This window comes from Chanos chanos, chromosome 15 (genome assembly GCF_902362185.1).
Source record: "Chanos chanos chromosome 15, fChaCha1.1, whole genome shotgun sequence".
Classification (NCBI taxonomy): Eukaryota; Metazoa; Chordata; class Actinopteri; order Gonorynchiformes; family Chanidae; genus Chanos; species Chanos chanos.
Window position 1 is genome coordinate 7751018 of NC_044509.1, and position 26429 is coordinate 7777446.

At 43.2% G+C, this 26429-nt stretch overlaps 3 protein-coding genes across 3 annotated transcripts in view; 1 reads left to right on the forward strand and 2 right to left on the reverse strand.

The window, feature by feature from the left end:
- The first annotated feature begins 1000 nt into the window (after positions 1-1000).
- pcolcea (procollagen C-endopeptidase enhancer a) lies at positions 1001-5843 on the forward strand. Its single transcript, XM_030792562.1, has 9 exons — positions 1001-1142; positions 2529-2637; positions 2729-2987; positions 3245-3369; positions 3701-3837; positions 4110-4438; positions 4534-4614; positions 4729-4899; positions 5008-5843. The coding sequence occupies exons 1-9, from the start codon at positions 1054-1056 to the stop codon at positions 5136-5138; spliced, it is 1431 nt and encodes a 476-aa protein (XP_030648422.1). The 5' UTR covers positions 1001-1053; the 3' UTR covers positions 5139-5843.
- Positions 5844-11622: 5779 nt separating this feature from the next.
- tmem88a (transmembrane protein 88 a) lies at positions 11623-14661 on the reverse strand. Its single transcript, XM_030792702.1, has 3 exons — positions 14351-14661; positions 12618-13002; positions 11623-12157 (listed from the first exon to the last, which is right to left on the reverse strand). The coding sequence occupies exons 2-3, from the start codon at positions 12996-12998 to the stop codon at positions 11870-11872; spliced, it is 669 nt and encodes a 222-aa protein (XP_030648562.1). The 5' UTR covers positions 12999-13002; positions 14351-14661; the 3' UTR covers positions 11623-11869.
- A 3474-nt stretch (positions 14662-18135) lies between these two features.
- The window catches only part of kdm6bb (lysine (K)-specific demethylase 6B, b), a 9993-nt gene continuing 1699 nt past the window's right edge, over positions 18136-26429 (reverse strand). The window contains exons 5-20 of the mRNA XM_030792994.1: positions 25184-25594; positions 24471-25002; positions 22934-24332; positions 22256-22891; positions 21891-22017; positions 21631-21736; positions 21260-21465; positions 20902-20990; positions 20538-20606; positions 20034-20182; positions 19734-19848; positions 19361-19548; positions 18945-19086; positions 18687-18813; positions 18412-18582; positions 18136-18159 (exon numbers count right to left, since the gene is read on the reverse strand). Coding sequence (XP_030648854.1) covers positions 18136-18159; positions 18412-18582; positions 18687-18813; positions 18945-19086; positions 19361-19548; positions 19734-19848; positions 20034-20182; positions 20538-20606; positions 20902-20990; positions 21260-21465; positions 21631-21736; positions 21891-22017; positions 22256-22891; positions 22934-24332; positions 24471-25002; positions 25184-25594 — 4491 coding nt within the window. The remainder of the gene's footprint in view (positions 18160-18411; positions 18583-18686; positions 18814-18944; positions 19087-19360; positions 19549-19733; positions 19849-20033; positions 20183-20537; positions 20607-20901; positions 20991-21259; positions 21466-21630; positions 21737-21890; positions 22018-22255; positions 22892-22933; positions 24333-24470; positions 25003-25183; positions 25595-26429) is intronic.

A 26429-nucleotide genomic window follows, 5' to 3' on the forward strand; every position in this document is an offset into this window, starting at 1 on the left:
CACAAGTACTGCGGTCGTTGGTCATGGCTACGTTCTGACCGCTGTTGAGTTCACTGGCCTCTGTGCTTTTCGTACTCTGCATTTTTTCAAAGCTAGTAAACGTATGACAGCGCAAGCCACCCACTCCACCCCATCAGGCCCCACCAAACTGGGCCAAAGAGTCGGGTCTCCAGCAGAGTGTCATGGGGGTTAAATTCCATCCACACTGTGTGATCCGGTCTCTTAGACTTCTAAATGGTGAAAATATAAACAGAAAGCAGAATTAGAGACAGTCCAAAGAACATGTTCATACTTCGATGTTGTTGGTTTTTTTTTTTTCCTCAACAGTGGAATTCACCCAATTGCTAATATAATCCTCGTGAAATCGGCAGTCATGGTTACGACTAAATCTCGAGGAATGTAAACATCCTGGCCTTGGGCGCTTCCCCACCTTTCAGTGTACAGTCAGTAGGCGCAGGAGGAGGGGGCCATTGACCTGACCTCTTGAGTGAGCACACCTGATTTTTGACATCTCACAATCTGTAATCGTGTAGATTTATCATGGGAACTCTTCCTCTTCAAAGTGTCTATAGAGAATGCAAGCTTGGTAACAAACTGTAACTTGTGTTTGAAAAAAAATAAAGGCATCTTCGAACAAGAGCTGAGTCCCCTACGTGCAAAGACATGTAAATCAATGCACATGCACATACATATTCCTATCTGGGTTTTTTTTTCTCTCTCTCTCTCTCTCTCTCTCTCTTTCATTCGTTTCCCATTTCTTTGTAATGTTTGCACATTTTTTTGCAGAGAGTGTAAAGTTCTTCTCTGGCCAAAGTCAATAAAGCCAATTTTCAACCCAAAAGCACAACATCTGCTTTTGATTAAAACGTCCCTTCCCCCTCCACGGAGTCTCCCCCATGGCATAACTCCCCCCCCCCCCCGTCCCTCCCCTACTAATCCAGCATCACTCTCTTCATCTCTCCGCCTCTTAAATGTCTCCCTCCCTCTTTATTTCTCCTTTCCCTGGTGTCTGTTGCTTTGTGCAGCTCTCTCACTGTGACTCTGCTGGGTAATATGGAGTATATGGGTTACACGTGGTGGCTGGGACTTGTTCTCTGTCTCAGTTTTGGTTGGACGCACGGCCAGACGACCAACTACACCAGGTGTGGGGTAGGGCTTTGTCTGTGTGCTGTCATTTTGTTTTAAGATGTAAGGTAAACGTCTTTTAATCAATGTGTGAATATTCAAATTATTGTGATGGAAGTCGAAAGATGAACTGCAGATGTCCGACCCCCTGTGTTGCTCTGAGTTTATTTATTTACTTTTCTTCTCTTTTTTTGTTTTTCTATGTGTGTTTCTTCAGACAGTGTTTCTGCACATTAGATCATTTGTATATAATTTGTAATATGTTTCTTGTCTCATTGGGTCATACTTGCCATGAATGAAAAAACATATGTTGTCACTGACTGTGTCTCCTGCTTTGATTAGTCCAGATGCTTTGAGATGCAGTATAGCCACAGATGACGAGGCTTTTATCAACAGTTTATGTAGGGTTGAGTGAGGACAATTTGGCAAGAATCAGACTGGATTTCCCTACGCGAGGGTTCAACATACATCAGCGCCTTTTGTGAAGGAGCAGGGATTTTTTCTTTCCTGGATTCAGGAACAATCGGAGCAGTCACAACTGCCCACATAGTTTCAGACTAGTGCTGTGGAAAATTACTTTATTTTAGGCTAAGGTTCATACAAGGACTAATCTTTCCTAAGTCTTCTCATTGCCATTCCTACCATAGCAAAACACGAGCGTATAATTTTACAGAATTGCAACTCATATAGCCCAATGCCAACACTGGATATATATATCTCAGTTTAGAAAATGGTTGGTCTGAGCGACACCCAGCTCTCAGGTGTCTCTTGGCTTCTTCTGCACGGTCTCCAGTGCGTCTGTCCCAGCTGCGTCTGTGGGAGAGTGTTAGCCAGTAAGAGTATGTCTGCTGGCAGTAGTAATATTCCATTACATAAAAGACCGCTTTGTTATATTTTGGAACGCCGAACAGTTCCACAAAAGATTAAATATTTAAACGACCGACCATGCCGAGGGGATGGAGGTCATGCGGGTGTGACGGTCTGGGTCAACGAGTCTGAAAACACATTGAGGAGGCGAAGTGAGGAAGAGAAGGAGATTGGACAATGGTGGTGGTGGTGGTGGGGGGGGTAGTCAATACTGCGTCAGTGCTATTTCGACAGAGGAGCCATCAGACCCCCTCTGTCTTCAGACTCCATCCTGTCTGTCTGTTCGCTCCGTGTCATCTGACGCGACCATCACCAGAGAGGGGGAAGGGCGCGGGACAGTTTGGAAAAATGAGTCACAGCCCTAATCCACCGTATTGCTGTTTGTGCGAGAGTTTTTACGTGTGATTTTTGTGAGTTCTGGACCTTTCAGGTTCAGTTTCAAACAAGATGACAGTTTGTATCTGAATACATTCAGTAGGATGGAAACACAAACCAACCCAGAATTTTGCCCCGCAACCCCAATGTCTCTGTTTTAGGCCAGTGTTCAACTGCGGGGGTAATTTACAAGGAGACTCTGGCTTTGCAGGTAGCGAAGACTTCCCATCGTACTACAAACCTGACAGCAAATGCACTTGGTACATCACAGTGAGTTTCCATTACCAGCATCAGTCTGCCTTTTCTTTGACCTCAAGTGACGGCTAGAATCTCTCCTCACCACCTCCATTTCCATCTATAGGTTCCAGAGGACAGTGTGGTCATGCTATCCTTCAGGGTCTTTGACCTGGAGGCTGATCCACAATGTCGCTATGACTACTTGGACGTTTATAATGGCCACTCGAACATGATGCAGAAGCTGGGTCGTTTCTGCGGAACCTTCCGGCCTGGTGCTCTCATCTCCACTTCCAACAAAATGATGCTGGAGATGGTGTCTGATTCCGGCACCGGTGGTCGGGGGTTCCTGGCATATTTCAGCGGAGCTAAACCACACGTAGACGGTCAGAATCCGTTCTCATTCACTGTTTATTATTTGATATGTCTCCTCCCCACAACTCCCAGTGGAACACAGTCTTTGGGACCATCAAAGCAATGTTAATAATCTCTCATTTCCTGCGTTTTATTGTTATTATTATTTCCATTGATGATTCTAGAGTACAGTGTGATGCAATGTGTTAGACAAAGGATACCTTAGTCCCCAGCAGACCTTTACATCTAAGTACAAAAATCTAAGTAGAGTTATTTTAATTGATTTCAGAGCACCAGTTCTGTGGAGGAAAGTTGACAAAGTCACAGGGAACCATCAAAACTCCCAATTGGCCTGAGAAAAATTACCCACCTGGCATCAGCTGTTCTTGGCTCATAACTGTTGACCCAGACAAGGTCAGATGGCATCTCACACAGGAACTTTGTCCAATTGACTCCAAATGTTGTGAAAATATTTCTTTCCCAGACAACCTTGGAACAGACTAACTTAGGCGAATCAGAACACAATCAAGTTAAAATTTCATTTAATGGACAAAGCGAGGAGGCTGAGATTTGGGTTTATAACAATGTGTAAAGATTCCAAAGGTAATTAAGATATTTACGCCATTAATAATTAATATTTACGCAATGGTTTCTGATAAGAATGTGGTAAATGCTGGCTACGATAAAAACTTTAGAACCCGTCAGTTTTTAAAAGTGCGTTTGTTTTCTTTTAAATGAATTTCAGGTAATTGAGGTGAAATTCGGTAAGTTTGACATCGAGTCTGATACCTACTGTCGCTTTGACTATGTGGCATTTTTCAATGGTGGAGAGAGAGACGACTCGCGACGTATCGGGAAATACTGCGGAGACTCAGCCCCAAAGTGAGTAGTCAGATCTGTGTTTACAGGTGTGTTCACAGGCCCATATAATGACACCCTAAAATATTACAGCCTGTTGAATTGTCATCAGTCAAATAAGCCGGCATGAATTTGTTTTATATGAACATTTGTGCCTGTATAATCAAATGACTAAAGATCACATATTACTGTAATGTGGTGAGTTTATTTGTTTAATCAGGTTCTTTCTGACTAAACCTCTTCACTTATGCAAAGCCATTCCAACTCCTCCTGCTCTCTTCTTTCTTCCGTTCTAGAGACATTGTATCCAATGGAAACATGCTCCTGGTCCAGTTTGTATCAGACCTCAGTGTGACTTCTGATGGCTTCGTGGCCTCATACAGCGCCATTCCCCTTGGCTCCAGAGCACCCACTGTTGCAAGTGTAATTGTATCAGAACCTCACCTCCAGCCAAGGAAACCTATCACCACCACAACTACAGAGGCACCACCTACCACTACAGCCAAACCCGTGGTCTACCGACCACCAAAGCCTGAGGAGACTCAGCCCAGACCTGCACCAGAGAGGCCTGTGAGACCACCAGTTCGTAGACCAGCACAGGGCAGACCCAGACCTGTGAGACCAGGTAAGTCAGCTATCAGGGCTGAGAGTATTCTGATATGGTGTCATTTTTTTCTGCAATTTGTAAAAAAAAAAGAACATTTGATATGATTTTTTCAGCCAAACCTTTGAATCCATTGTGTGCGAAGTCATGTAAGAGGGAAGGAAGCATAAAGACCAGTTACTGCGCCAGTGAATTCGGTGAGTCATTAATCCTCATCTGAACGACCTGCCAAATCAGTTCGCCTGGATCAGCTAATCTCTCTTTGTCTGTCTCTCTCTCGGTCTCTCGGTCTCTGTCTTTCTCTCTCTCAGTGATCACAGGGATGTTGTCCGCGGTGTCTCCAGGACCTCAGGGCAGTCTCTACATTACTGTGTCAATCATTAAGACTTACAAGACTGGCAGGCTGACTATTACTCAGGCTGGAGAAAACATGTCTGTCAAGCTTGTATCAGCCTGTAGGAAATGCCCGATACTGCGCAGAGGTACTGCCCCCCAAAACGCGCACAGACCTGTATCCATGCTGACAACTATATCTGCATATAGCAATACAGACGCTATTCGTTAAGAAATCATTCATGTTTCTCTTTCAGGAATGAACTACATACTGATGGGTCAAGTGGACGAAGAGGGGCGTGGCACTCTGGAGCCTGGAAGTTTCACTGCACCCTACAAAGCTGCACATCAAAAGATTTTGAACAATCTTACCAAACAGACATGCTAATTAACACTGCTAGCCTGATCTTATGAAACTGGTGTCAAATACGCATTCGTGTGAACAAGCATCAGTATCCAACACATATATTTTAGTATGCCTGTTTCGTAATCACAAAAAATGTCACTATGATGGACATGTGAAAATGTGGATATGTGATGTAGTTACTATCCCTAAACCACACTCAATCCCCAACTTTAATTCATACAAGCTGTAGTTTGTAGCATTTTGTGAATGAAATGGCATCTGCGAGATGCCATGTTGAAAATGAAAATGAGAAACATGAACTGAGGCCTCTAGTGGCCAGAGCCTGGAATTGCGGCCATTGTTTGTTGAGACTTGTCCACATGCGTCAATATTTAATGCAAGTTTCATGAGTACCGATGTTCAACTCTGCCAAACTCTGACTTGAAACAAAAAACACGCTTGCCAGTTAGTAAAACTGTGATGAGATGCATAAATTGGGGAAATACAAACTAGATATTCCTCCAAATCTGTTGAAATCTCTGAATAGTTCTTTTCACCTTCACCGCTGTCAGAGAAATGGGGGTTCAGGTTTAATTAACGAAAAAAAGTGCCACCAGCTTTTTACATCATGTAATGGGTCTGTATTTTTTATCATTTCTTTTATAAAAAAAAAATGAAAGGCAGATGTCACACACAATATTTGTAAATTATGATGATGTGTTTTAATAAAGGTTTTATATCACACTCCGCCTCATGTCCTGTCTTCTCTTATATTCCTTTGTCAAAACTGATATATCACCTTTCGCTGAAACTCTCTCTCTCTCACACTGAGGTTATCCAATGCCATTATTCAAGGGAGGAAAATATGAAATTACAATTTCCTCTAAGGATTTTTGCCATTCTGTACACAAGGCAACAGTGCCACCATATGGCCAGAAGTCTTTAAAAATATAAAATGCCATTCTGAGCTTAGACAGTTAACAATCAGCACTGCATCAAAACACAGTGGATAAACCCTATATGTCCCAATATTATATAGTGTTTATTGGGAGAAATAAGAAATATTCACTGTGCAAACGCACTGGACTTACTAAACAGTATGTCAGCATTTGTATAACAAAAACAAAAACAAAAACTGAGACAAACAAACATACAAACCCCTATAGCACTTGAGCGATAAATATTTTCCAATTTAAAATCAGAGTTGACAGTTGTAATACATATCATTTTCTGACACCAGTAGGGAATAATTATTAACAAAACATAATATACAGCTTTCTATCCAACCTTTCTTTGCAAAGATCAAAAGGTTATGTCACCACACACGACAACATATTAATTTAATGTATCGTAATGTATTAATTAAATGGAAACATAACAAAGCTGGTAATTGAGCCAAACCAAACATCAGGTAAAGACACAATGGACCTGATTCATATTCACAGTTTTTTGGGGGTTTTTTTGCATTAAACATACAGAATTTTCACATTACATTTGCACTTGCCCTTCATGACCCTCACAGTGACTGTAGAGATAGTTCAAAGTTAAAATAATCCACTAGAGTTATGCGGACCAAACCTTTGCTAAACAGAAAAATACTGGAATGGAGAATACAGATGCTGATTACTGATATGACATAGTTTAGCACTCACACTGGAGAATGCCTGTTAATTACAACTGGAAAAAATATTTGCACAAGTTACCTTCGCTGCTACGAATGCTGGAGAGACTTTGTAATTCCAATTTGTTATTTCATGTCTACTCGAAGTTTGTGATTAGACTATACACTCTAATTTCTCTGATGTTAGTAAATGATCCAACCAACCCCTTTTTAGCAGTGAAGTGCTGTAGTGAAGTTAAGAGAATAGGGTACATCCACTGAACACAGCTGTGTGGATATATCAGTTAGTAATCTCTTTTGTGCAGTTATCCTCAGACACATGTCTATCTAAAATGAACACACCGGGTGCATTACTGCCGAACAGTGCGTATTATCTATCTGAAAAAAATGTTCCAGTACAATGCCTAAGAGAAAAATACACAACAGACACAAAGCTAAAAATATTACAGATGAAAAAGATGAAAGGGGCAGTCATATTGCACAGAGACAAGATAAACCTGAGTTAGTTCCTCTCTTAAAAGCAGAGACAGAAAAACATTAATTGTTATCATTAAGTTTTAATAAATCATCTTCAAAAATGCTGAGAACGCTTTGACAAGCCTTAACCGACTAGCCCAAGATATTTTTTTTTTTGCTATTGTAGCTATTTAGCTATTGCATTTTTCTTTGTTCATTTTTCCTCTTTAAACTGTTTTGTTAGTGGTTTTCATGATTTCACTGATCGATAAATACAGGAACATTATTAGCCTAGCATCTCTGTGCAGCCTCATGCACCCTGAAGCCTGGAACAAGGGCAAAGGAGGTCACTGGGGACATTTTACAGTTAGTTGCACTGGAACATGATGTCAGTGAAAACTCCACGCCAAAGAAGACAAAAATAATGTTATCAACAGGTAAAACCGACAACACAAATACAGTGCACTTCGGGCTAGTTATGTAAACACAGTTTCCCAGAGGTCTTGTCACTAAAGTCTAATCCTCCCTCCTTCAAGTACCAAGAAAAAAAAATAGTCTTATCATTCTGTTCACATTAGCCAAAATGGTTAAACAACTAATCCAGATTTAAAACTGAGACTCTAGCTACAGGCAGGGGAGGGCTCTAGGATCCAGGAAGGAAGGCCCAGGGATCAGCAGGTAGCATCGATAATGTTCCCGTCCATTTGGTGACGATAGGCGACCCGTGCCTTGTGGGAGAAGTAGACCGGACATGTCCCTCCACCCACTCCATCACAGCCCCATGACACGGTTGGAGAAAACTCAGGCTTCACTTCAACGGATGGAACTGGAATAAAACAGGAAAGAGTAAAAACAGAAGGTAAAAGATCAGAGAACTGAACGTACTTCATTTAAGACACTTGTGAAAGCTATCGACGCTAACGGGGAGAGGAGCAAGGCTGTGTTACTCTTACCTGCCTGAGGGGGGCATAGTCTTCCCTTACCCCGGTCTTTACACCGCCGATACCAAGGGAAACAATGGAGAACCTTCTTGCCCATGGGTGCAGGAAAACTTTCAGTTCTAGAAAGAGCACATGACATCAGACATTACGATCTCTTGGTAAAGAACCTGATTAAGACCGGTTCTTCCATGACTGAGGGATATATTTGTCTCTGATGGCATTTTAGATATGGGACTTAGCTTCATAATATTTTGTCAGGCCAGGCAAAACTGGGCAACATGGTGATCCTTGGTCTGTTTACACACGTCACAAATTTCAGTTTTATCCACGTAAGAGTACAGTACCATTAGTACTCTCCTCAGGATGGGCCTTTTGCAAAAGCTGAATATTTTGCTTATCTGGGCCAGTTACTGTGCTGGCTAACACTACCGGCCCTGCTGTCCTCATCAAAAGTACTGGGTCAAATGAAACCATCAGTATTAAATACTTGGAGAGAACAAGATTTGACAGCCTTAAATTTGTGGTATGTATTTCAATACTTAAACATTTAATACGATCATTCCGAAACACTCAAATATCATTGCGCACTCTGAGATCTGCGCAAATAAGTATCATTGATATTACGAGCGAGGACGTTTAGTGTCGTGCTTAAAAGTTGCATGTCGTTTTGCGTCTCTGTCCCAATTATACACCTAAGAAAATTAACAATGGACTTAAACTAATTGATTACGCAGCCACGCAGCTAAATCGGTCGGCCATGGAGAGCACACGAAAGCACTTGTCCGTTTCTTTGAAAAGCATGTTACATAAAACGTCGTCGCGAGCAGGATAATCCCAGGCCACAACAAATGAAACTAGACCAACTTGACTGCCCTGTCAGAACGGGGGAGACGCTTTCAGCAAAGCAACAAATCAGCGGTGGTATGGAATGAGTACGCATTAGTTTTAAGCCTGAAATCCGATAAACATAGACTGCACTCCGCTTTCACGTCTTTCAGCTCTCACAACCGGGACGTTTATAAGCTTATACTATGACGTATACTTCCAAAATGAAAGAAACACCAGCAAAAGTGTCTCAACGGCCAACATGCCTCGCCTGAACAGGTTCAATGCATCTTGGCATTACGTCCGCAAGTATCCGAAAGGCAGTACCACGGAATTCTTTCACGAATAATTCCATTATTTGGTGTTTTGCTGCTGATGATGGAAAAAACACTCTCAACTCCAGAATTGCCCTTGAGTTTTTGAGTTCTGGTGATGAAGAAGGTCGTGACACAATCACATCTTTTTCAGGATCATCAAATCTTCCGGTGACCTCACGTGTGCTACGGATAAAGGTATTGTCATCCTAGGAGAGACGACTAGACATTTTCACCACTGAATGAAGATGATCACTCTTCACCATAGGAAACAAGCAATCGGCCCCTAAATGTCTTTTGAGATGTGCCACCATTCGTTTGCTAAGGTGATAGATGGCTCATTTCATCACATGACTTTTTCCCATCACTGAGGCAATCACTCCATGTGTTATTTACACTAATTTACTGACATTTTAAATATTATGAGGAGAGGATTAAGCCATTTGATCATATTCATTTCTCTACGGTCTGCTGTTCAAACTCACTGGTTGTTCACAAGAACTATACTGGGATTCAGCTAATATTTTTCGCCCTGTCTATTTTGCCATAGCCCCACATCTCTAGTCAATGACATCATGGTCGAGGAACCTGAGCTTCCACAACCCAGCTCTTCCTATATGAGAATGTCCTTCCCTCAGACATTTTGGCAACACCGTCTAAGGTGCGGTTCCCTCGGAAACATAAGAAGGGTTACCCCTCTCCGTCACCGTGGTTCCTGCCAAATGTGCCCAAACAATTGCCCCTCGTTCAAAGTCTCTGAGTCATCTTCCTCTAAGCAAAATAACTGGCGGCTGGGTCAGCCAAACATTTCTGGACATGGCACTTAGGATCATGCTATGTTTATTGCTTAAATGACTGAAGAGAGATACTTGTGCGGACGCACCAACTTTCAGTATCCTCTGTACTCCTCGTTAGCAAGCGTTTCCATTATTTTGACAGTCACCTGTATCTCCCAGTACCGTGGACAAAAGAAGTAACTGTGTAATTAAAAAGAGAGAATCGTTTTGTGTTCGATAAGGGACACAATGCCCATTGCCCCCTTTAACATAGAATTTTCAAATAGATTCTGTTCTTTGTTAGTAAATAATGGTTCGCGCATAGATGGAACACATTACGTCAGAGCATCACAAACTCCCAGAACAGTTCAACGAGCAGTCAACCTCAACCTGACAGTAAACTCATCGCAGTTGATTTGTGATATAATGTTAATTGTATATTGGTAATTGCATTTTACATCATATCATACATCTCCCACTACGGAAAACGATTTAACGTCATTGATGATAAACTCAGTTAAACTCTAATAACACACATGAACTTACCTGCTGAAAATCAAAACTGTACTTGTGTTTCGATTACGGTGAGCTATACTACGTCTGAATCCGTTCCTCCATGAGATTATTTTTCTGCCAGTCCTTTGGGCTATGGTTTTGTCGGTGGAGTCAGCACAACGCATACCCAGCAGATAAGAATGCTGTAATCGACTCCAGTGTCCCTTTTCTGTTGCCACGGTATTAAAAGTATGAGCGTGCGCGGAAGGGCATGGTAAATTTCCACTGGTTGATTCTTTAAATAACTAATCCTGACCGGCTCGCTGCGAGTCAGAGGTTTGCCCAATGGCAATGTTATCTTGTTGCTTGACCTGCTAACGGGTTTCGAACAAAACATTGATGGACCAATTCCTAATAACTTATTACGAAAGAACTAAGTAGCTTAGATCCATCACTATAAACAGGAAAAGTAGAAGAAATAAAAAAAAGAAAGAAAGAAAACAAACAAACAAACACATATACACTCATACATATAGACATACATATATTCTTACATGAATGAATGCGTGAATGAATGAATGAATGAAAAGTGACTTAATTACTAAGACTATACATTTACATCATCTCTTTGTTTCAGATGATATAGTATTATATTATCTGATTTATTCTTAGTATAATTATGCTTAATTAATAGGTCCACTGAATGTTTCTTACCAGTTTAGTCTCAGGGTTTTTATTTTCGCATTGTTTTGATTACTCTGGACAAATGGGTTCAAAGATTGTCCCTTTTTAAAAAAATTTTTTTAATTGTCTAACATAAATACTTCAGTAAATGAGTGTCTCAAATGTGTCTTACTTGAAACAGAATTGTTAACTGGTATAAACAGCTTAGACACATTCTCTTTCTTTATGTAGTGAAGTGAAATGTCACTTGCCATATCATTTAAGCCATCCTTCCATCTAAAATCAAATGTTATTTATTTTATTCAAAGTGATTGTTAAACGGACACGAAGACAAAGACATCCATGCGTATGTGGTATTCAGTGTCTGAATTTTTTTTTTTATTATTATTATTATTTCTGCGTAAAGGTATACAGATAACTTTACATGATTGTGTGGACAGTTAAGTCAAATATAGAAGTAAATACAAAGACAGTGACAGCACTGGAGAAAAAAAAAACTTTAAAAAGGTTTTAAAAAAATACTGGTATTAGTATGAGGGATTTTAGAATACTGTGCATAAAAAATAGTTTTGTATTCACAATTACATTCTTCTTCTCGTTCTCCACCTCCCTGCTTCACATTAATATCCAGTACATATCCAGTGACACGAGACACCTGTTATCACACCCAGACGCTGCCTTTCCCCTCCCTGTCTGTGCCCCCCTGCTGTCCGCAGCAGCCCCCGGCCCCCAGGCCACGGTGATGCGAGGCGGGCAGGTTCTTATAGACGGCCCGGCTGTAGGGGATGAAGCAGAGACCCAGCTGGAGGTGACGGGCCAGCCTGCAGTACGCGGCCAAAGCCAGCACCAGGAGTGGAATCATCAGCAGAAAACCCACCACCAGCAATGCCACACATCCCCCGTCAGTCAGCAGGTCTGAGCAGTACATGTTGGTCCCGTGAGGTTGCACCTGGGAGGTTGGGGGGGGGGGGGAGAAGCAGAAGGGAGAGCAGGGTGTCAGAGCAGTGTTTTCCAAAGTTTAAAACAACCCCAAGAGGGAAAGAAACAACGAGTGTATGAACGGGTGGAGAGGATCATGGCGGTGTTTTTTCTTTTCGTAAATTTATCCAGATGGTCGGCGTAAGCCTCACCCATCTTTAAGGAATTTGCCACTAACAGGCCAACGTCTGAGGTGTGTATAATGTGTTTGGACTAATCCATGAAATATATATCGAGAAGGTGTCCCGTGATCTGTGAAGCATGTTGGAGTGTTTTATGACTCGTGGAATGTAAGCATAAACACTGATACATGTCTGTGTTTTCTATTCGCCTTCGTTTGGAATGGCTCAGAGCTCGACGCAGTAAAGGTCAGGTCGAGTCGGGTTAGGCGCTGCGTTTGTTAAAAACGGGCCGAGGGTTCGTCATCTTACTGTCGAGTGGCACAGGAAACCGAAGACGACCATGACGAGAGCCGGGGTCAGGATGAATCCAAACACAACGCTGGCCAGTCCCGCGTTTATGATGGCAATGAGCAGGTTCTGTGCTGTTACAAGCACAGAGCAGGCCCAACAGTCCAGTGACCCCCTCAGCTCCAAGGGAACGTCGGCCGCGGTGCTGCCCGCCACTGAGTACGGAGGGGGCACCACCACGGTGGATCCTGGAGCCGGCGCTACCATCGCAGAGGACACAGAATTGGTGTGTTGCAGGCGGGATTGCGGCATGGAATCGACCTCCCCCAGTTCAGAGGGGGACTGCAGGGATACATTCTTCTCCAGGGTCCCATTACGAGGCAGGCTCATTTTCCCATCCATATACCTGGAATGTTCATAAACCATTTTTATGTATGATGCACAATGAAACAATACTCTGCTTAAATTTTGTATTCCCTGAGATTAATCCCTCATACCGGGGCTTATGTGGCATACTGGGGGAATGTGACAACTACACTCAGCTACGTTTATTAACGTTCATTCATGCAGTTTTTATGCTTGACCTTTCTACACGAGGAAATTCTTATGAAAACAGGAATGATTGTTTTTTTTTTCTCCTGAGCTCTGGCGGTAGAAGGTGCCGAAAGTAAACACAGATAACCAAGCACTCGGAGCAGGAGGAAATGAACCCCTCGCTGACCCCGCCCGAACCTCCAGGAGGGCTAAAAACACCAAACAATGAACTGGGGAATGAGCTGAGTTTTTGAAATGGAGTAGTTCACGCTTTCTCCACACTCCAGTGCATCACCTCAAACAATCAGACCGCAAGAGCTACTTATGACACTAAACATCCCTTCCACTGTACACTTATTTAGTGTTGCGGATTAAACATTATGATTTAAATCCGATAAGTTTAACTAGATGTTGAAGTACAGGCAGCGGTTTTTAATAATATAATTAATTTAATAATAAAAAATATTATATTTTTAACTATTTGTTCCATTGATTAAGCCTATCGTACACACAGGTGACTTCATCTTTCATTAAGGTGACAGGTGACTTCATTGAATTCTTTTAATGCAGTATTTTAGTGCTGGAAAGCACAGCTCGGATTGTATTTCTCAGCCAATTTTAGCACTGTTGTTAAATGCACCTTATTTACAGATTTTTCTCACACTGTCTGCTCTGAGAACTCTTACCGTGTTTCTGTGAAGAACATAAATAAAACATGTTCCAAAGCTCTCGGTTTATAGTCCAATTACAGGTACCCTCCAGGGAACAAAGGCAGTTCATTAACCTCACTTACCACATAGCTACACTAGAGTGTAATACACTTTTTAGTTCTGTTACGTAGTGAAATATTCTTGCACAAATCACGTCCTTGAAGTTCTAAGACTCTACAATCCCCCAGTGAAAGACAAACTGAGGGAAGAGGTTGTACATCACCAAGTTGTGGATTTTTTAAACGACGTTGAAATAACATCTTGATGTAATTTATTAATTTCACTGTGAGACTATAGTGAGGTTAGAGCTTAATCTGACCAAGATTTCATCACGGTAATACTGAGACCATCTCAAGACCTGAGCCAAGAGCTCAAGACTTCACGATGAAGACATGGGATTCACCAGGTGTTACCAATTCAAATTTATCTGATGACGGACACGAGATTGAAGTCTCAGTCACTCACTCATTTCTCTCCCCTGTCAGTTGGCAGTAGCCTGGTTATACTCACTGTAGTGGTGTGGCTAATCGTACTCTCTTGCTTCTTGTCCTTCAGTCGTTAGATATTTCTTGTGCTTCTTGTGTTTGTAAACGAGTCCTTTTTTTTTTTTTTAACCTTGGTAAGATTCCGTAATTTCAGTGAAGTATCCACGGGACTGTTATCCGAGCGTCTGCGTTTTCGGGTTGGTTTTTTTTTTCAGCCTCGTGTCCTGATAGAAGCTACTCTCAGGTACTGCTCATGTCTCCGGAGTTATCCCAGTAACACCTCAAAAAGTTTTGTAAGATATTATGAACGGTGGAATGGAAAATTTTGTTTTTTTTCCCCTCTCTCTCTCTCTCTCTCTCTCTCTCTCTCTCTCTCTCTCTCCCTCCTTTCCTGCTCTGCTCTTTCCTTCCTTTGACAAAGATGTCCTGTCTACGGCGCTTTATTACCCCTCCCATTTCTCACTCTGCCTTTAGCGTGCTTTTACTTGGTGTTGTGATGGTATTTGAGGAGGAGGGTCATTTTGATAACCACTGCACCTAAAGGGGAGAAGGATTGTGTCTAAGCAAGAATTTTCTTTCAGTATACTGAATAGCTGTAACTGAAAGAGACACAAATCAGTTACCTTCAGTGATGGACCACATGTGGATAAATTACACTTATTAAATATGACATGAAATAACAACCACATTCCATCTAAGTTAGGCAATTTACATTCAACACACTATGTGCTATTGGTCTCCTTTGAGAGACCTCATTATATTTTATATGGTTGTTCCAAATTAACCAGCGTCTTGTTCGAAACAAAATATAATACCCAGCCAAGAGTGGTCATTACATAACACTGATGTTTGCATCGCACGCCCCTGGCATTCCTACTCACACATTCCCCAGTTGTAAATTGGGGGGGGAGTTAACTTCAAGAGATAACATATCTCCATCATAGCACAAAAAAAAAAAACAGCACAGGTCCCTGGAGAGCATGAAGAACGACAACGTCTACTGCAGTGAAGTAAAAACAAAACATACCATGTAACCTATATGTCTTGTAGTATCTAAATCATTTCTAAGTGAAATAATTCTTTTCACGGGGGAGAGCTGGTCCGTTGGGGGGGGGGGGGGGGGGTGGGGGGACAGAAGCCGTGGAGAGGGCAGCCTATCCATGGCCGTGGGAGTCTTGGTCTGGTCTCCATCAGTCTGGACAGGAGCTCTAAGGTCTGAAACCAGAGTAATATGTGATCTTTGTGGATGGGGAGCAGAGCACAGGGTTTAGGGCACACTCACTGAGTGGGTGGAGAAACAGGAGTAATGGGCATATGGTGGTGGTGGGGGGGTGGGGTGGTTTGAGCAGGCCGGCAGGGGGTTGGGGCAAGACGGAGGAGAGCGGGGGGGGGGGGGGGGGGGGTTGTTGGCTAAACTGATAACAGACCAGTTGGGGTTTAACTTCAAAGAAAGAAAATGAGACAGTCGCCCTATCTCGCTCAGTTTATTTATTTATTTGTTCCACGACTCCACAAATCGTCGCGGAGTCTCGAAAGAGGGAAAACACGGGGGAGAAGGATTAAACGAAGAGTCGGTGAAAAACATGGCTTTTAAGTCAAAGGATGGAAGTAAAGTGAAGCAAGGCGAGGGGAAAAAAAAAGGGATGTGGAGGGATATCCTGAGAGAGTCATACTGGAGGAAGACCTGTTTTCCTGGCCTTGGAACCAGGATATCCGTGATTCTGTCTGCTTAACTGACTGAGGTGTCACCAATTTGTCATGTTTTCTCTGTCCCATGACCTTTCCAGTGCACTGGAAAAACAAAGGGACCAACCAAAAAGGAAACCGTTCCGCAGAGCCGCTGTTTCCCATCATAAGACCGTCCAGAAATAGCTGCAATTAAAAAATAATCAGAAGCAAACAGGAGGTGGGGAGTTGTGAACTTATCAAAATGTTTTATTTTATTTTATTTTTTTTTAAATTTTTTTATTTATGTTTTTTTGGAATCGTTAATAGTTCTCAATAATGACACACAGAATCACAGAGTGTTTAAGACAGGTGTGGCTCAGTTTCTCCGTTCTGTCTTTACAGTACAGCATAAATTAAACGTGGAATGACAAACCTGAACAAAAGGAATGGTCTCATGATTGAGAGGCAACCAAAGGCAAATTCTCATGTAATGAAACAGCTCCATGTGATTTCTTAATAATAATAATAATAATAATAATAATAATAATAATAATAATAATAATCCACCAAAGCCACACATTTCTTGAGACTTCATACATTAAGAATGCTTGAGTTTATCTGTGTAGATACAGTGCAAAGACAATCCATTCATGAGAGTGTACTGACTTTGATCTAAGCACCAACCTGTGAGATTACGTAATATTTATGTATTTAAATCTATAAATCAATTTTAATAATCAATTCACATAAGTGAACAGAGAGGGGGAGGGGGGGGTTCAGCACCATTAATAAACAGACCTCCCCCTTTTCACCTCCTCCCTGACAACAACATTTAGGATGATAGAAAAACCTTTACAAAAATCAGGGATTCCCTCAGAAAAAAGCACCATCAATATTTCAATAAATACAAGAGAGAAGTAGTTGAATAAATAAAAATCACAATTCAAAAAATTCAGATATTCAAAAGTCAGAAAACAGAAAATGTAAATGTAAAAGAATATAAGAGAACATATCCAGTTAATACTAAAGAAAAACAAAACAAAAACAAAAACAAAAAACTAGCAGAATAAATGGGAGTAAACATGGAATGATTTTTGGATTATACAAAAAGCACGAAACACACAAGATTTACACCAACGAATACAACCAAATTAGCTCTTCATAAACCCGTATATTCTGAGAGATTTGAAACATATATTTCACGGCTAATGTTCTTAATGCTTTAGGAAAATTTTTTTTTTTCTTTTCTCTATCTGTTTTTGATATTCTAATTAGTTTTTTTTTTTGTCTAAATACAAGTCACAAGGCCAATATGGTGTAAAATCTAGGCTGATTAAAAAAGTTTTGTTTCCTCCAAATTCTAAAACAACTGACAATCAAAATACCATCGCATGATATATGTAAATAAGTTTTTACAAAAAAAAAGTCAATACGTAAATAAGACAGAATAAAAGAAACTTAAACAATGCCACTGAAATTTTTTTTCAGCTCCTTCACTGATAAAATGATTCTCCTGCAGTCTTCCTATCAAAGCACCACTTTGCTTACCAATGTCAGAGACATAGAATAACTAGACTGGTGAATTGAATGTTTCATTTGCATAAAAGTAATCTACATAGTACCTGAATTAATGCACATGTTCATCAAGTTGACGGTTTTTTTTTTTTTTGTTTGTTTGTTTGTTTGTTTTCTGAATCACAGCAGTGAATGTCCTGATATTGAGTTCTAACACAGTTCACATTGTTTTTTGCCCTTGTTCTTCATTCGTTCAGTCATTCAGTCCATTCTGGTCATTCTATATCCTGGGATGCGACCCAACAGTAGCTGGTGGATGGGGGGGTGGGGGACAGGAGGGGGGTGGGGTGGTTGGGGGGGGGGCAGGGAAGACGACTGAGCTGCAGTTACATCTGCTGATGCACTATTGTAAACAATGCCGAGTAAACAGGTTTCTTTTTTTTTTTTTCTTTCTTTTTTTTTTTTTTGATCGGTTGTCCAGCAAGAATTTGCAGTAGTGGTTTTTCATAAATTAAAACATTTCCAAAAAAAAAAAAAAAAAAAAAAAAAAAAGGAAATAAAAAGAATTGGCGCTGCTCTGTAGCAGGAGATTTGGTTTTGGCTGTGAGACATCATTGACCGGAATGCTCATCTGGAACAGGGCAGAGGGGCCTGAGAGAGAGAGAGAGAGGAGAAATGTATTTATATATAGGTGTGCATGCGTGTGTGTGTGTGTTTGTGTGTGTGTTTGTGTGCATGTGTACTCATGTGTATGTGTGTGCGTGTGTGTGTGTGTGTCACTGGAGTTATTAAATATTTCAGTAAAAAAATGGAATATATTACTAAAAATGTCACGAATGCATATAGCACTAAGCTAATGATGTGTGTGTGTGTGTGTGTGTGTGTCTATGTGCATTATCTCACCAGGACAAAGCTGTCATAGGTGTTCATGAGCTCCTCCACGCGATACTGCTCTAGAACCACCACTCCTACCAGGTTTGGACTGCGCTGGCGGGCACAGTCCTCACAATGCACGACATATGTCTTCCTACTGCCATTCTCACTGGTCACAAACAGCAGATTAAACACTTCCACCTGTATACACACACACACACACACACACACACAACATGAGTAAAATACACTCTCACAAACATGGCATTTCAAACGACAACGGCTGCAACATTTGTCATCCTCACGTCACACTCGTTGCAGTAGTAAGCTGGCTCGTCCTTCACTCTGCTCTGATAGGAAATCTTCTTTCCAGTAGAGACCAGCTGGTCCCGCAGAATCTGAATATGCTTTATGCTCTGAAGGAGGCAGTGTCTGAGGAAAAGAGAGAGAGATATAAAGATGGACAGATAGCCAAAGCGAGCTGATAGACTAAACTGATATATGGGATGATACAGTACATTTGGGGATATGCGTGACATTTTTTATGTGCAAATGAGGCTCACTTGATCATCTTGTGCGTGTCGGGATCTGTGATCTTAATGGTGCGGGCGACATTCCAGGAGACGTGTATCATAGGAACAATAGACTTCACCTTCTTGACCTCGTTCCATTCAAAGCGTTCTAGCGCCAGCTGATACTGATAGGCTATAAACGTAAACACAAAACACAGTTTGTGAAGAGAAAAAATACTGGCAGTTAACCACATTAAGTCAAGATAAGCCAAGTTTTTTTTCTTACATCAGATGGGCTGTCTGCCCTGTTGATTTAAAATGAGCTTGGGACGTGATCTCTCCCGTATTCTCTCTCTCTCTCTCGCTCTCCCTCTCTCTCTCTCGCTCTCTTTCTTTCTCGCTTGCTCTCTCACACACAAACACATGATCTGCTGTTGCGCCCCCTGCTGTTTACTCTGTGTACTCACAGTTTAAAGGGCCTACGTTCCAGGCTATGTTGTTGCACCAGCCCACAGCTTGGACCCAGTGCACCGTCCCAGCATTGATCCACACCAGATCACCGGGCCGCTGGATGAAACGGTACACTGGGATATTGGCACGGTACAGGTCCTCCAGAACCGGCCACCAGGAGCCCGTCAGGTAGTCTACGTCATGTCTGAGTAAAATGAAGACCAAATGGAGATTTAATGACTGAACCAGTCGTTAGACTTAAACAGTGTTTATATTTCAGAGTATATGCAGCTGCTAAAACAATACAACTCATTTATTGAGGACACTGTCCAAAACGTTTAACAAATTCATTTAATGACACAGGAGGTAAAAATCTCTCTGGTGACGCACTTCTCACAGAAGTCATTGATTGCCTCCCAGTAGTGCTCATGGACAGCAAACCACTCACAGTCTCCTGGTCCAATGTTAATATTCACAGAGCAGAAGTTATTATTTTCCTGGTGACCTGGGGAGAGACGAGGTCGTGTTTAAGCACGTCCGGAAACATCAAAGAGCATTCTCTGTCCAACTCTCATTCTCTCTCTCTTTCTCTGTCACTGTTTCTACCTCCTTCTCTTTTCTCTCTCTCTCTCTCTCAAACACATACACACAAAGAGACAAGCAAAGAGAAATCCAGATGTGGGAACTGACCTGGTGTTCGACTCCCGGGGACTTTCATGTAGAGCTGGACGGTGTTCATGCCCAGTATGGTGTGACCGACGTGACTCAGCATGTTTTCGCTGGACGTAACACGCATGAACGCCGGCAACTTCAGCAGCTCCTGCAGCTGGGGCTTCCATCTGAACAGTGTCACACGAGGCATGAGGTTTATTCTACTCTCGCATTAAGCCAAGCCAAAGACCGGCGGAAAACCATCCAGATTCGTAACGAGAACTTTGTTCCAAAACGAGCTAACTTACAAAACACTGGCCTCGCTCTCGTAAAAGCCAAATCTTAACACGGCCAAACAGCGAGTTCTGGACTATCTCGTCTAAGTTAACAACAATTCTGTTCATTCACTCTGTCTCATCAGATTTAAGACAAAAAACATATTTCACTCCAACTGGACATATGCAATCATTAAACGAATCATAAATTGAAACTCTAATCAAACTGCTATGCACAAGAACGCTGTTGTTCTGTAAACTGTCTCACCTCTTTGGATCAGAGAGATCAATATTTGTTCCAAATTTGATAATCTTTCCTGTTGGTTTCTGCTCTGAACTGAAAGAGGGGGAATATTATTATTGATATTTTTTATAATTTTAAATGCACAACAAATTTGCCAGAGTTTAATTAATGCCAAAATTGTTCATAAAATCCCTATTCATTTCTGTGTTTTGTATAAACATTTCATTAGTGTTGATTTTTACACTGGAAAGCCTTATCCATACATTTGATTTGTAAGGTATGAAAAAAGTCTAAACCAGGATGAAATTAATATTAAAAATCACTAATAAAATCTGATGTTGATTTACTGGTTGATCGATGTGGAGATGGGGAGTGCTAGTGACCCTACCTGGGTGTGTTGGTGACAGAGGGTGTGTTGACTGCAGGGTCTGGTTGTGTCTTCTCTGGTTCCTCCTCATCTTCACTGTCCTTCTCTTCCTGCAGAATTTAAGTGCAGGGAGGAAAGTTCATGATCACAAACATGAACGAAATGCAATATGAATTCATTTTTTCTCCAACATTGATGTGCCACTTGTCGAACAGGTGTCACAGCATACCCTTTGCAGAGGTATCACACCATTGACCTGTTTGCACTTGTGTACATGTAAGCTCTTCTAGAAGAGGAGTCCAAGCACTATGCATGGTGCCAGGGGTGCTGTGTGTATGTATGTGGGCGTGTGTGTGTGTGTGTGTGTGTGTGTGTGTACCTGTAGGCTCTCCTGGAAGCTGGAAGCCTGGTACTGGGCATACTTGGCGATGGTGGTGTGCGAGCGACTGCTCTCACAGGGCCAGGTCTGGGCGGAACCTGCTGGATTCCAGTTCTCGTCGGCAGGCTGCTGTACCTGAGTGCGCACCTCCACGGCATGGTCTGCGTTGGCCTCCACCAGAGACTTAGTGGAGAACAGACCCAGGTCTGAAAACAGTGTGTGTGTGTGTGTGTGTGTGCAAAAGAGAGAGAGAGAGAGCGTGAGAGAAGGAGAACACTGAGTGGTGAGAAAAGGTTTAAAAGTCCTGCTTTGGTTTTAAAATGATCTCTTTGTGTGTGTGTGTGTCTGTGTGTGTGTGTCAGATCACTCACTGAGTCGAAGAGATCCTGCTAAGCCTCTAATGACAGTGACGGGGTTTTTGGGGTCAGTGCAGAACTGCAGGAGTATGGGAGAGAACGCATCTCTCTTACTTTCCAGCTGAGAACACATAGACAGAGACACGCAGGGTGGTTTAAGGAACGCAGGTACGTGAATAATTTACTTGAGAGACACATGCATAAAGTACCATTAATACATGGCTCCCCAGGCAGAGAACAGTGACTGAAGCTGAGTGCCTGTGTGTGGGACTTACATAGATACTGGGCGTAGGAGGGTTGAGCTTCTCTCTGGGGATTGGCTTCTCACTGGACATGACAGGCTTTACTGAGAATGCAGGAAGCAGATAGGATTCTCGAAACTTCCCCTTCACGTCCGCCTCCCTGAGAGAGAGAAGACAGATACGCAGAGAGAGAAAGAGAGAGAGAGAGAGAGAGAGAGAGAGAGAGAGAGCGAGAGAGAGAGAGAGAGTTTACTTGCTCCTTTGCCGCATACCCTCAAATGACTCAATCGCTATTTTTAATCCATAACATATTTTTCTTTACAAAGGCTGTGCCGTTGGTATCTAAGAAACAGATCATCGCCCCTTACAGAAGTTCACTGCAGAGCATGTGGACTTACTTGCAGGCCCTGATGACCTCTGCAGCTGTGTTCTTAATGGTGACGTCTCCGAGCGGAATTCTCCTCCGCTCCATCTCAGAAGCAATAAAGGTTTTTCTGTCTCCACTCTCCACTTTGATAAGGCGGATCTTCAGCTCCTTGGGCGGCCCAATGGACAAGGCTTGGAGCTTGAGGAAGTCTGCTCTGCCCAGAGTACATGGTGGTCTACCAGAGGGGGTGCCAGCAGGAGAAGCAGCTGAGGAGGTTTTGGTGGTGGCTGCTGTCAATGTTGGTGATGGTGTTATTGTTGTTGTGGAGCTTGAATGAATGAGTGTTGAGGACACCTTCACTTCTCCATTTGTTTTTTTGTTGTCCTCTTTGGGATGTGTTTGTTCTTCGCTCTTTTCTATCTTCTCTTTCCCCTTCTCACATTGTTTCTCTTCCGCTTGTGCGCTGAGGCTCTTGTTTTTAACATCCAGCGGTTGCTTTGCGGTAGCTTTAGAAAAAGAGGAGGAAGAGGATGATACCTTAGATGAAGAGACACCCTCGACCGCATGCTCGACTTTCTGCTTCTTCGTTTCTACCCCCTCACCCTTTTGTGCAGCTTTCCCGATGCTGTTGTCGAGTTTCCTCTTGCGATTCTTCTTCTCTCTTTTTCTGTTCCTGGTTTGCTCCTTCTCTTTCTGCGTTGGTTTGCACTTTGTCTCCTTACCAACCTTCTTCTCTTGTCTTGACACAGGGCTACAGGGTCGTGTTGGGTTGGAGTGTCTGGTTAGCAGCACCTCACAGCTGTGTACCAGCGAGGCCTGCAATGATTTGAGTGATACACAAGGTTGTTTACTGTCTGGCAATGTGCAGGAAGGATCGTCTACTCCTTTTGAATGCTTGGTGCGGTCATCATCACCCTTCTTCTGAGTAACATTTACTCCTCCTTGCTCGTCTTTTGTTTTCTCTTTTTCCACAGGCTGGGTAGGTGGGTTGGAGGGCTGATCTGAGGTAGCCTGGCTTGGGGATTTGGCAGCACCATTCTGCTGTTCCTGACAGTGAATTTCTGGACCAAGAGACAAGGAGGAGGAGTACTTTACCCCTCCGAGGGCACTGGGAGGTGGGCGCCCAAACGGTCCACCCCGATAGGTATACCTGTGACTTTGACTTCCCTGGGGGGAGGTTTGAGAACTAAAGACCTCCGTTTGGTGTAAATGCGGACGGTGAGCGGCTTGAGTGCTGGACGTGTCTGAGGTGCCGTCCTTATGTTCAATCTCGGGGTCTTCAATTTCATCCTCGTCTTCACCCTCGATGACCTTGGAAACGTCCGGAAGACCGTAGAGCTTGGCCAGGTCGCTGTGGCGGTAATCGGTCCCAAAGCCATCCCTGACATGGTCTATATCATTGTTAATGTCCTCCATATCTCCAAAGGGAGATGAAGGAGTAGGGCTGGGTTCCAACACCGGCCTCCTTATCACTCCATTCATGTCATCGTCTTTCTCGTCCTCGTCATCCTCACAGAGATCGGACACAGGGGAGCCCTGCCAGCTGAGCACGGGTGGACTGGCAGGCGGGTCCGCTCTGAGGAGCTCCTCAGCACATACAGCGTGGGCAGGGAGGAGTTCGGGAGCACGATGGAGCCCTGCTTCGGCGCACAAAGCCTCTTCCTCCTCTTTCCTGCTCAACAGCTCTGCGCTGCCACCGCTGGACTGGCTGTCTGTGCTAGTGGTGCTTGGACACATGTTAGGGTACAGCTTCAGGTTCTCCTCTGTGGTCTTCTTACTGGCAATGTCTTCAAATGGGTGCATGGGAGAGAGACTCCTATTGGCTAGAGAAGAATCAGAGGGTGGGACTGAAGCTGAATCTTGTCTTGATACAGGGCTGCAGCTGATCTGATCCTCTTCTGTCTTGTCTTTCCAGTTGTGTTTCGGGCGAAGTGGTGATTTATCTCTAACAAGTGAGGCAGGCTGGGGATCTGTGGTCGTAGAGAAAATTCCAGAAGAATGGAGAGATGTTTTCTGTGAAAACTCGGTACTCTCTTTTCTACAAACGTCTTCTCCTTTCCTGGTATCGCGTTTCTCCGGCTTTCCCGCTCTCTTTTTCGTCTCTTTTTCTTTCTTTGTCATTTTTTCCGAATCCCTCTCTCCCTTCCTGTGCGTTTTCTTCCTCTCATCCACCCTTCTGTCCTCTTTCTCCTTTCTTCTTTTCTTGTCCTCTGCTTTTCTTTCCGTTCTATCCTTCCCTTCCTTGCTTTTCTCCTCTCCCTTTCTCTCTTTCCTCCTCTCTCGTTCCTTGTGCCTTTTCTTTGCTTCTATGTGCTTTAGGAGCTCTATGTCCAGCTTACTCAGGTAGCCTGTCTCACTCTTCTGACTGACAGGGCTGGAGCGGGAGGTGACAGGCAAAGAGTGGCGTTTGGAGGGCTTGCCGTTTTTCACCTTTGACCTCTCTAAATTCTGAAGCCTTGAACCAGATTCAAGGCCCTGAGGAAGAGAAGCTGGAAAGGGACCATGGAGTTGAGGGCTTGGGGAATTTTGATCCAACTGGTTCGAGACCCTGTGTGCTGAACCTCTCTGATCCAGACTAGCGTCTCTCCCATTAAAGGTTGAGTGATTGTTGCCTCTGCTCTCCGTGCCGTTGTGAATCCCAGCTTTGTGTGTTGGCTCTGTTCTGACGGCCCGCGAGGAACTCCTGTGATGGCTGTTATGCTTGGGCGAGCTGCGTCCCCTCTCATCCGGAACCTTCTGCCGCTGAGGCTGCAGGTCTGCTGCGGAGCGCTCGTTCTCCTGCAAAGGAAAAAAAAAAAAAACAAGAAATAAAAAAAAAAAACCTCCCATCAACGACATGAAAAAAAAAAGAACAAACCCATCTCTTGCCCAGCTCAAACGTGTATAACACCCCTGTCTCTCTCTCTCTCTCTCTCTCTCTCTCTCTCTCTCTCTTACGGTCCTTTTGTGAAAGACTCACGTTGTTATGCTTGCTGGGACGGCTTTGTGTTCGGTTGCTCGGCTGTGGCGGCTGGCAGGGCGGGCTGCGGGAACCGTATTGAGGTACTGTTGTGGGGATGCTGCTGGAGCTGGCATGCCTCTGTGGGACTGGGGGCTGGTGCTGCTGGCTGTAAGGCACGCCGGTGACACTTGCTGGTGTGGGAGGCACGTGGTGCTCCCAGTCCCCTCTGGCTCCTCTGTAGGGAGGCCGGCTGTGTGAGTGTTGGCCTGGAGGATCTGAAGGGCATAGATGGTGTGGGTACTCTTGTTTTTGATGCTTGTTGCCATGGAAACCTTGGCTGGGGCCAGCGTGAGGTGGTAGAGGGAGTTGTGATGGGGGGCATGGGTTTGATCTGTAGCTGTGGTCCCTCCTGTTCGACTGAGAAATCTCCTGATGTCAGAGAATGAGGGAGAAAGAAGGAGGAAAACGAAAGGAAGTGTTATTAATCAAGATATATGACGATTAGATGAGAGAGGAGAGAGAGGAGGGAGAGAGGGAGAGAGAGAAAGAGAGAGAGGATCATCACATGCTCATTTTAGACTGCTGGTATGATGCTTTTTTGTGATCCTGTTTCATATTTTTCTTGGCACGGATTTACAGTATGGTATCTGCCCAGTTCAGCTAAACCCAACATCATCGTTTCATTTCATTTCAACAACTCAAACTTTCTCTGAATCTTGTCGAATGAATAGATACTATTCATATGCACCTCGCACTGGTCTGTTTTTCCACTGCTTCTGGTGTGTTCTGGTTTTCACTTTTGTTTAGGACTCACTTCTAAAAATGTTGACAATATAGCCATCACTTTGCTAAATGCGGGTGTTTACTAATGGGGGTCGGTCTCCTTGGTCATTCTGTGAAACTTGTATTTGACCAATCAGTGATGTTCAGTACTGCAAGTTCCACACCTGTAGTTCTTGAACCATTGAAGAGTACCTACTTTTGTACAGGTAAAAAACCCCCCAAAAAAACAGGTCAGGAACTGTTCAGGAATCAAAATCTGCCCAGAGTTCCACTGATGGAAAAGGGGGTAAAATTCCTGAGTTCCTAAAGAAGTTTCTTAGTTGGAAAAGCACGTAATCAGAGACGAAGGGAGAGGAAGAGAGGTAGAGAGAGGAAAAGGGGAATGTGTCAGAGAGAGCAAGTCTGAGAGAAAGACCATAGAGAAGGACACATGAAAAAGACGCAGCAGTCATTGGGGGGGCTAGAGTTCGCGTTTGACTGT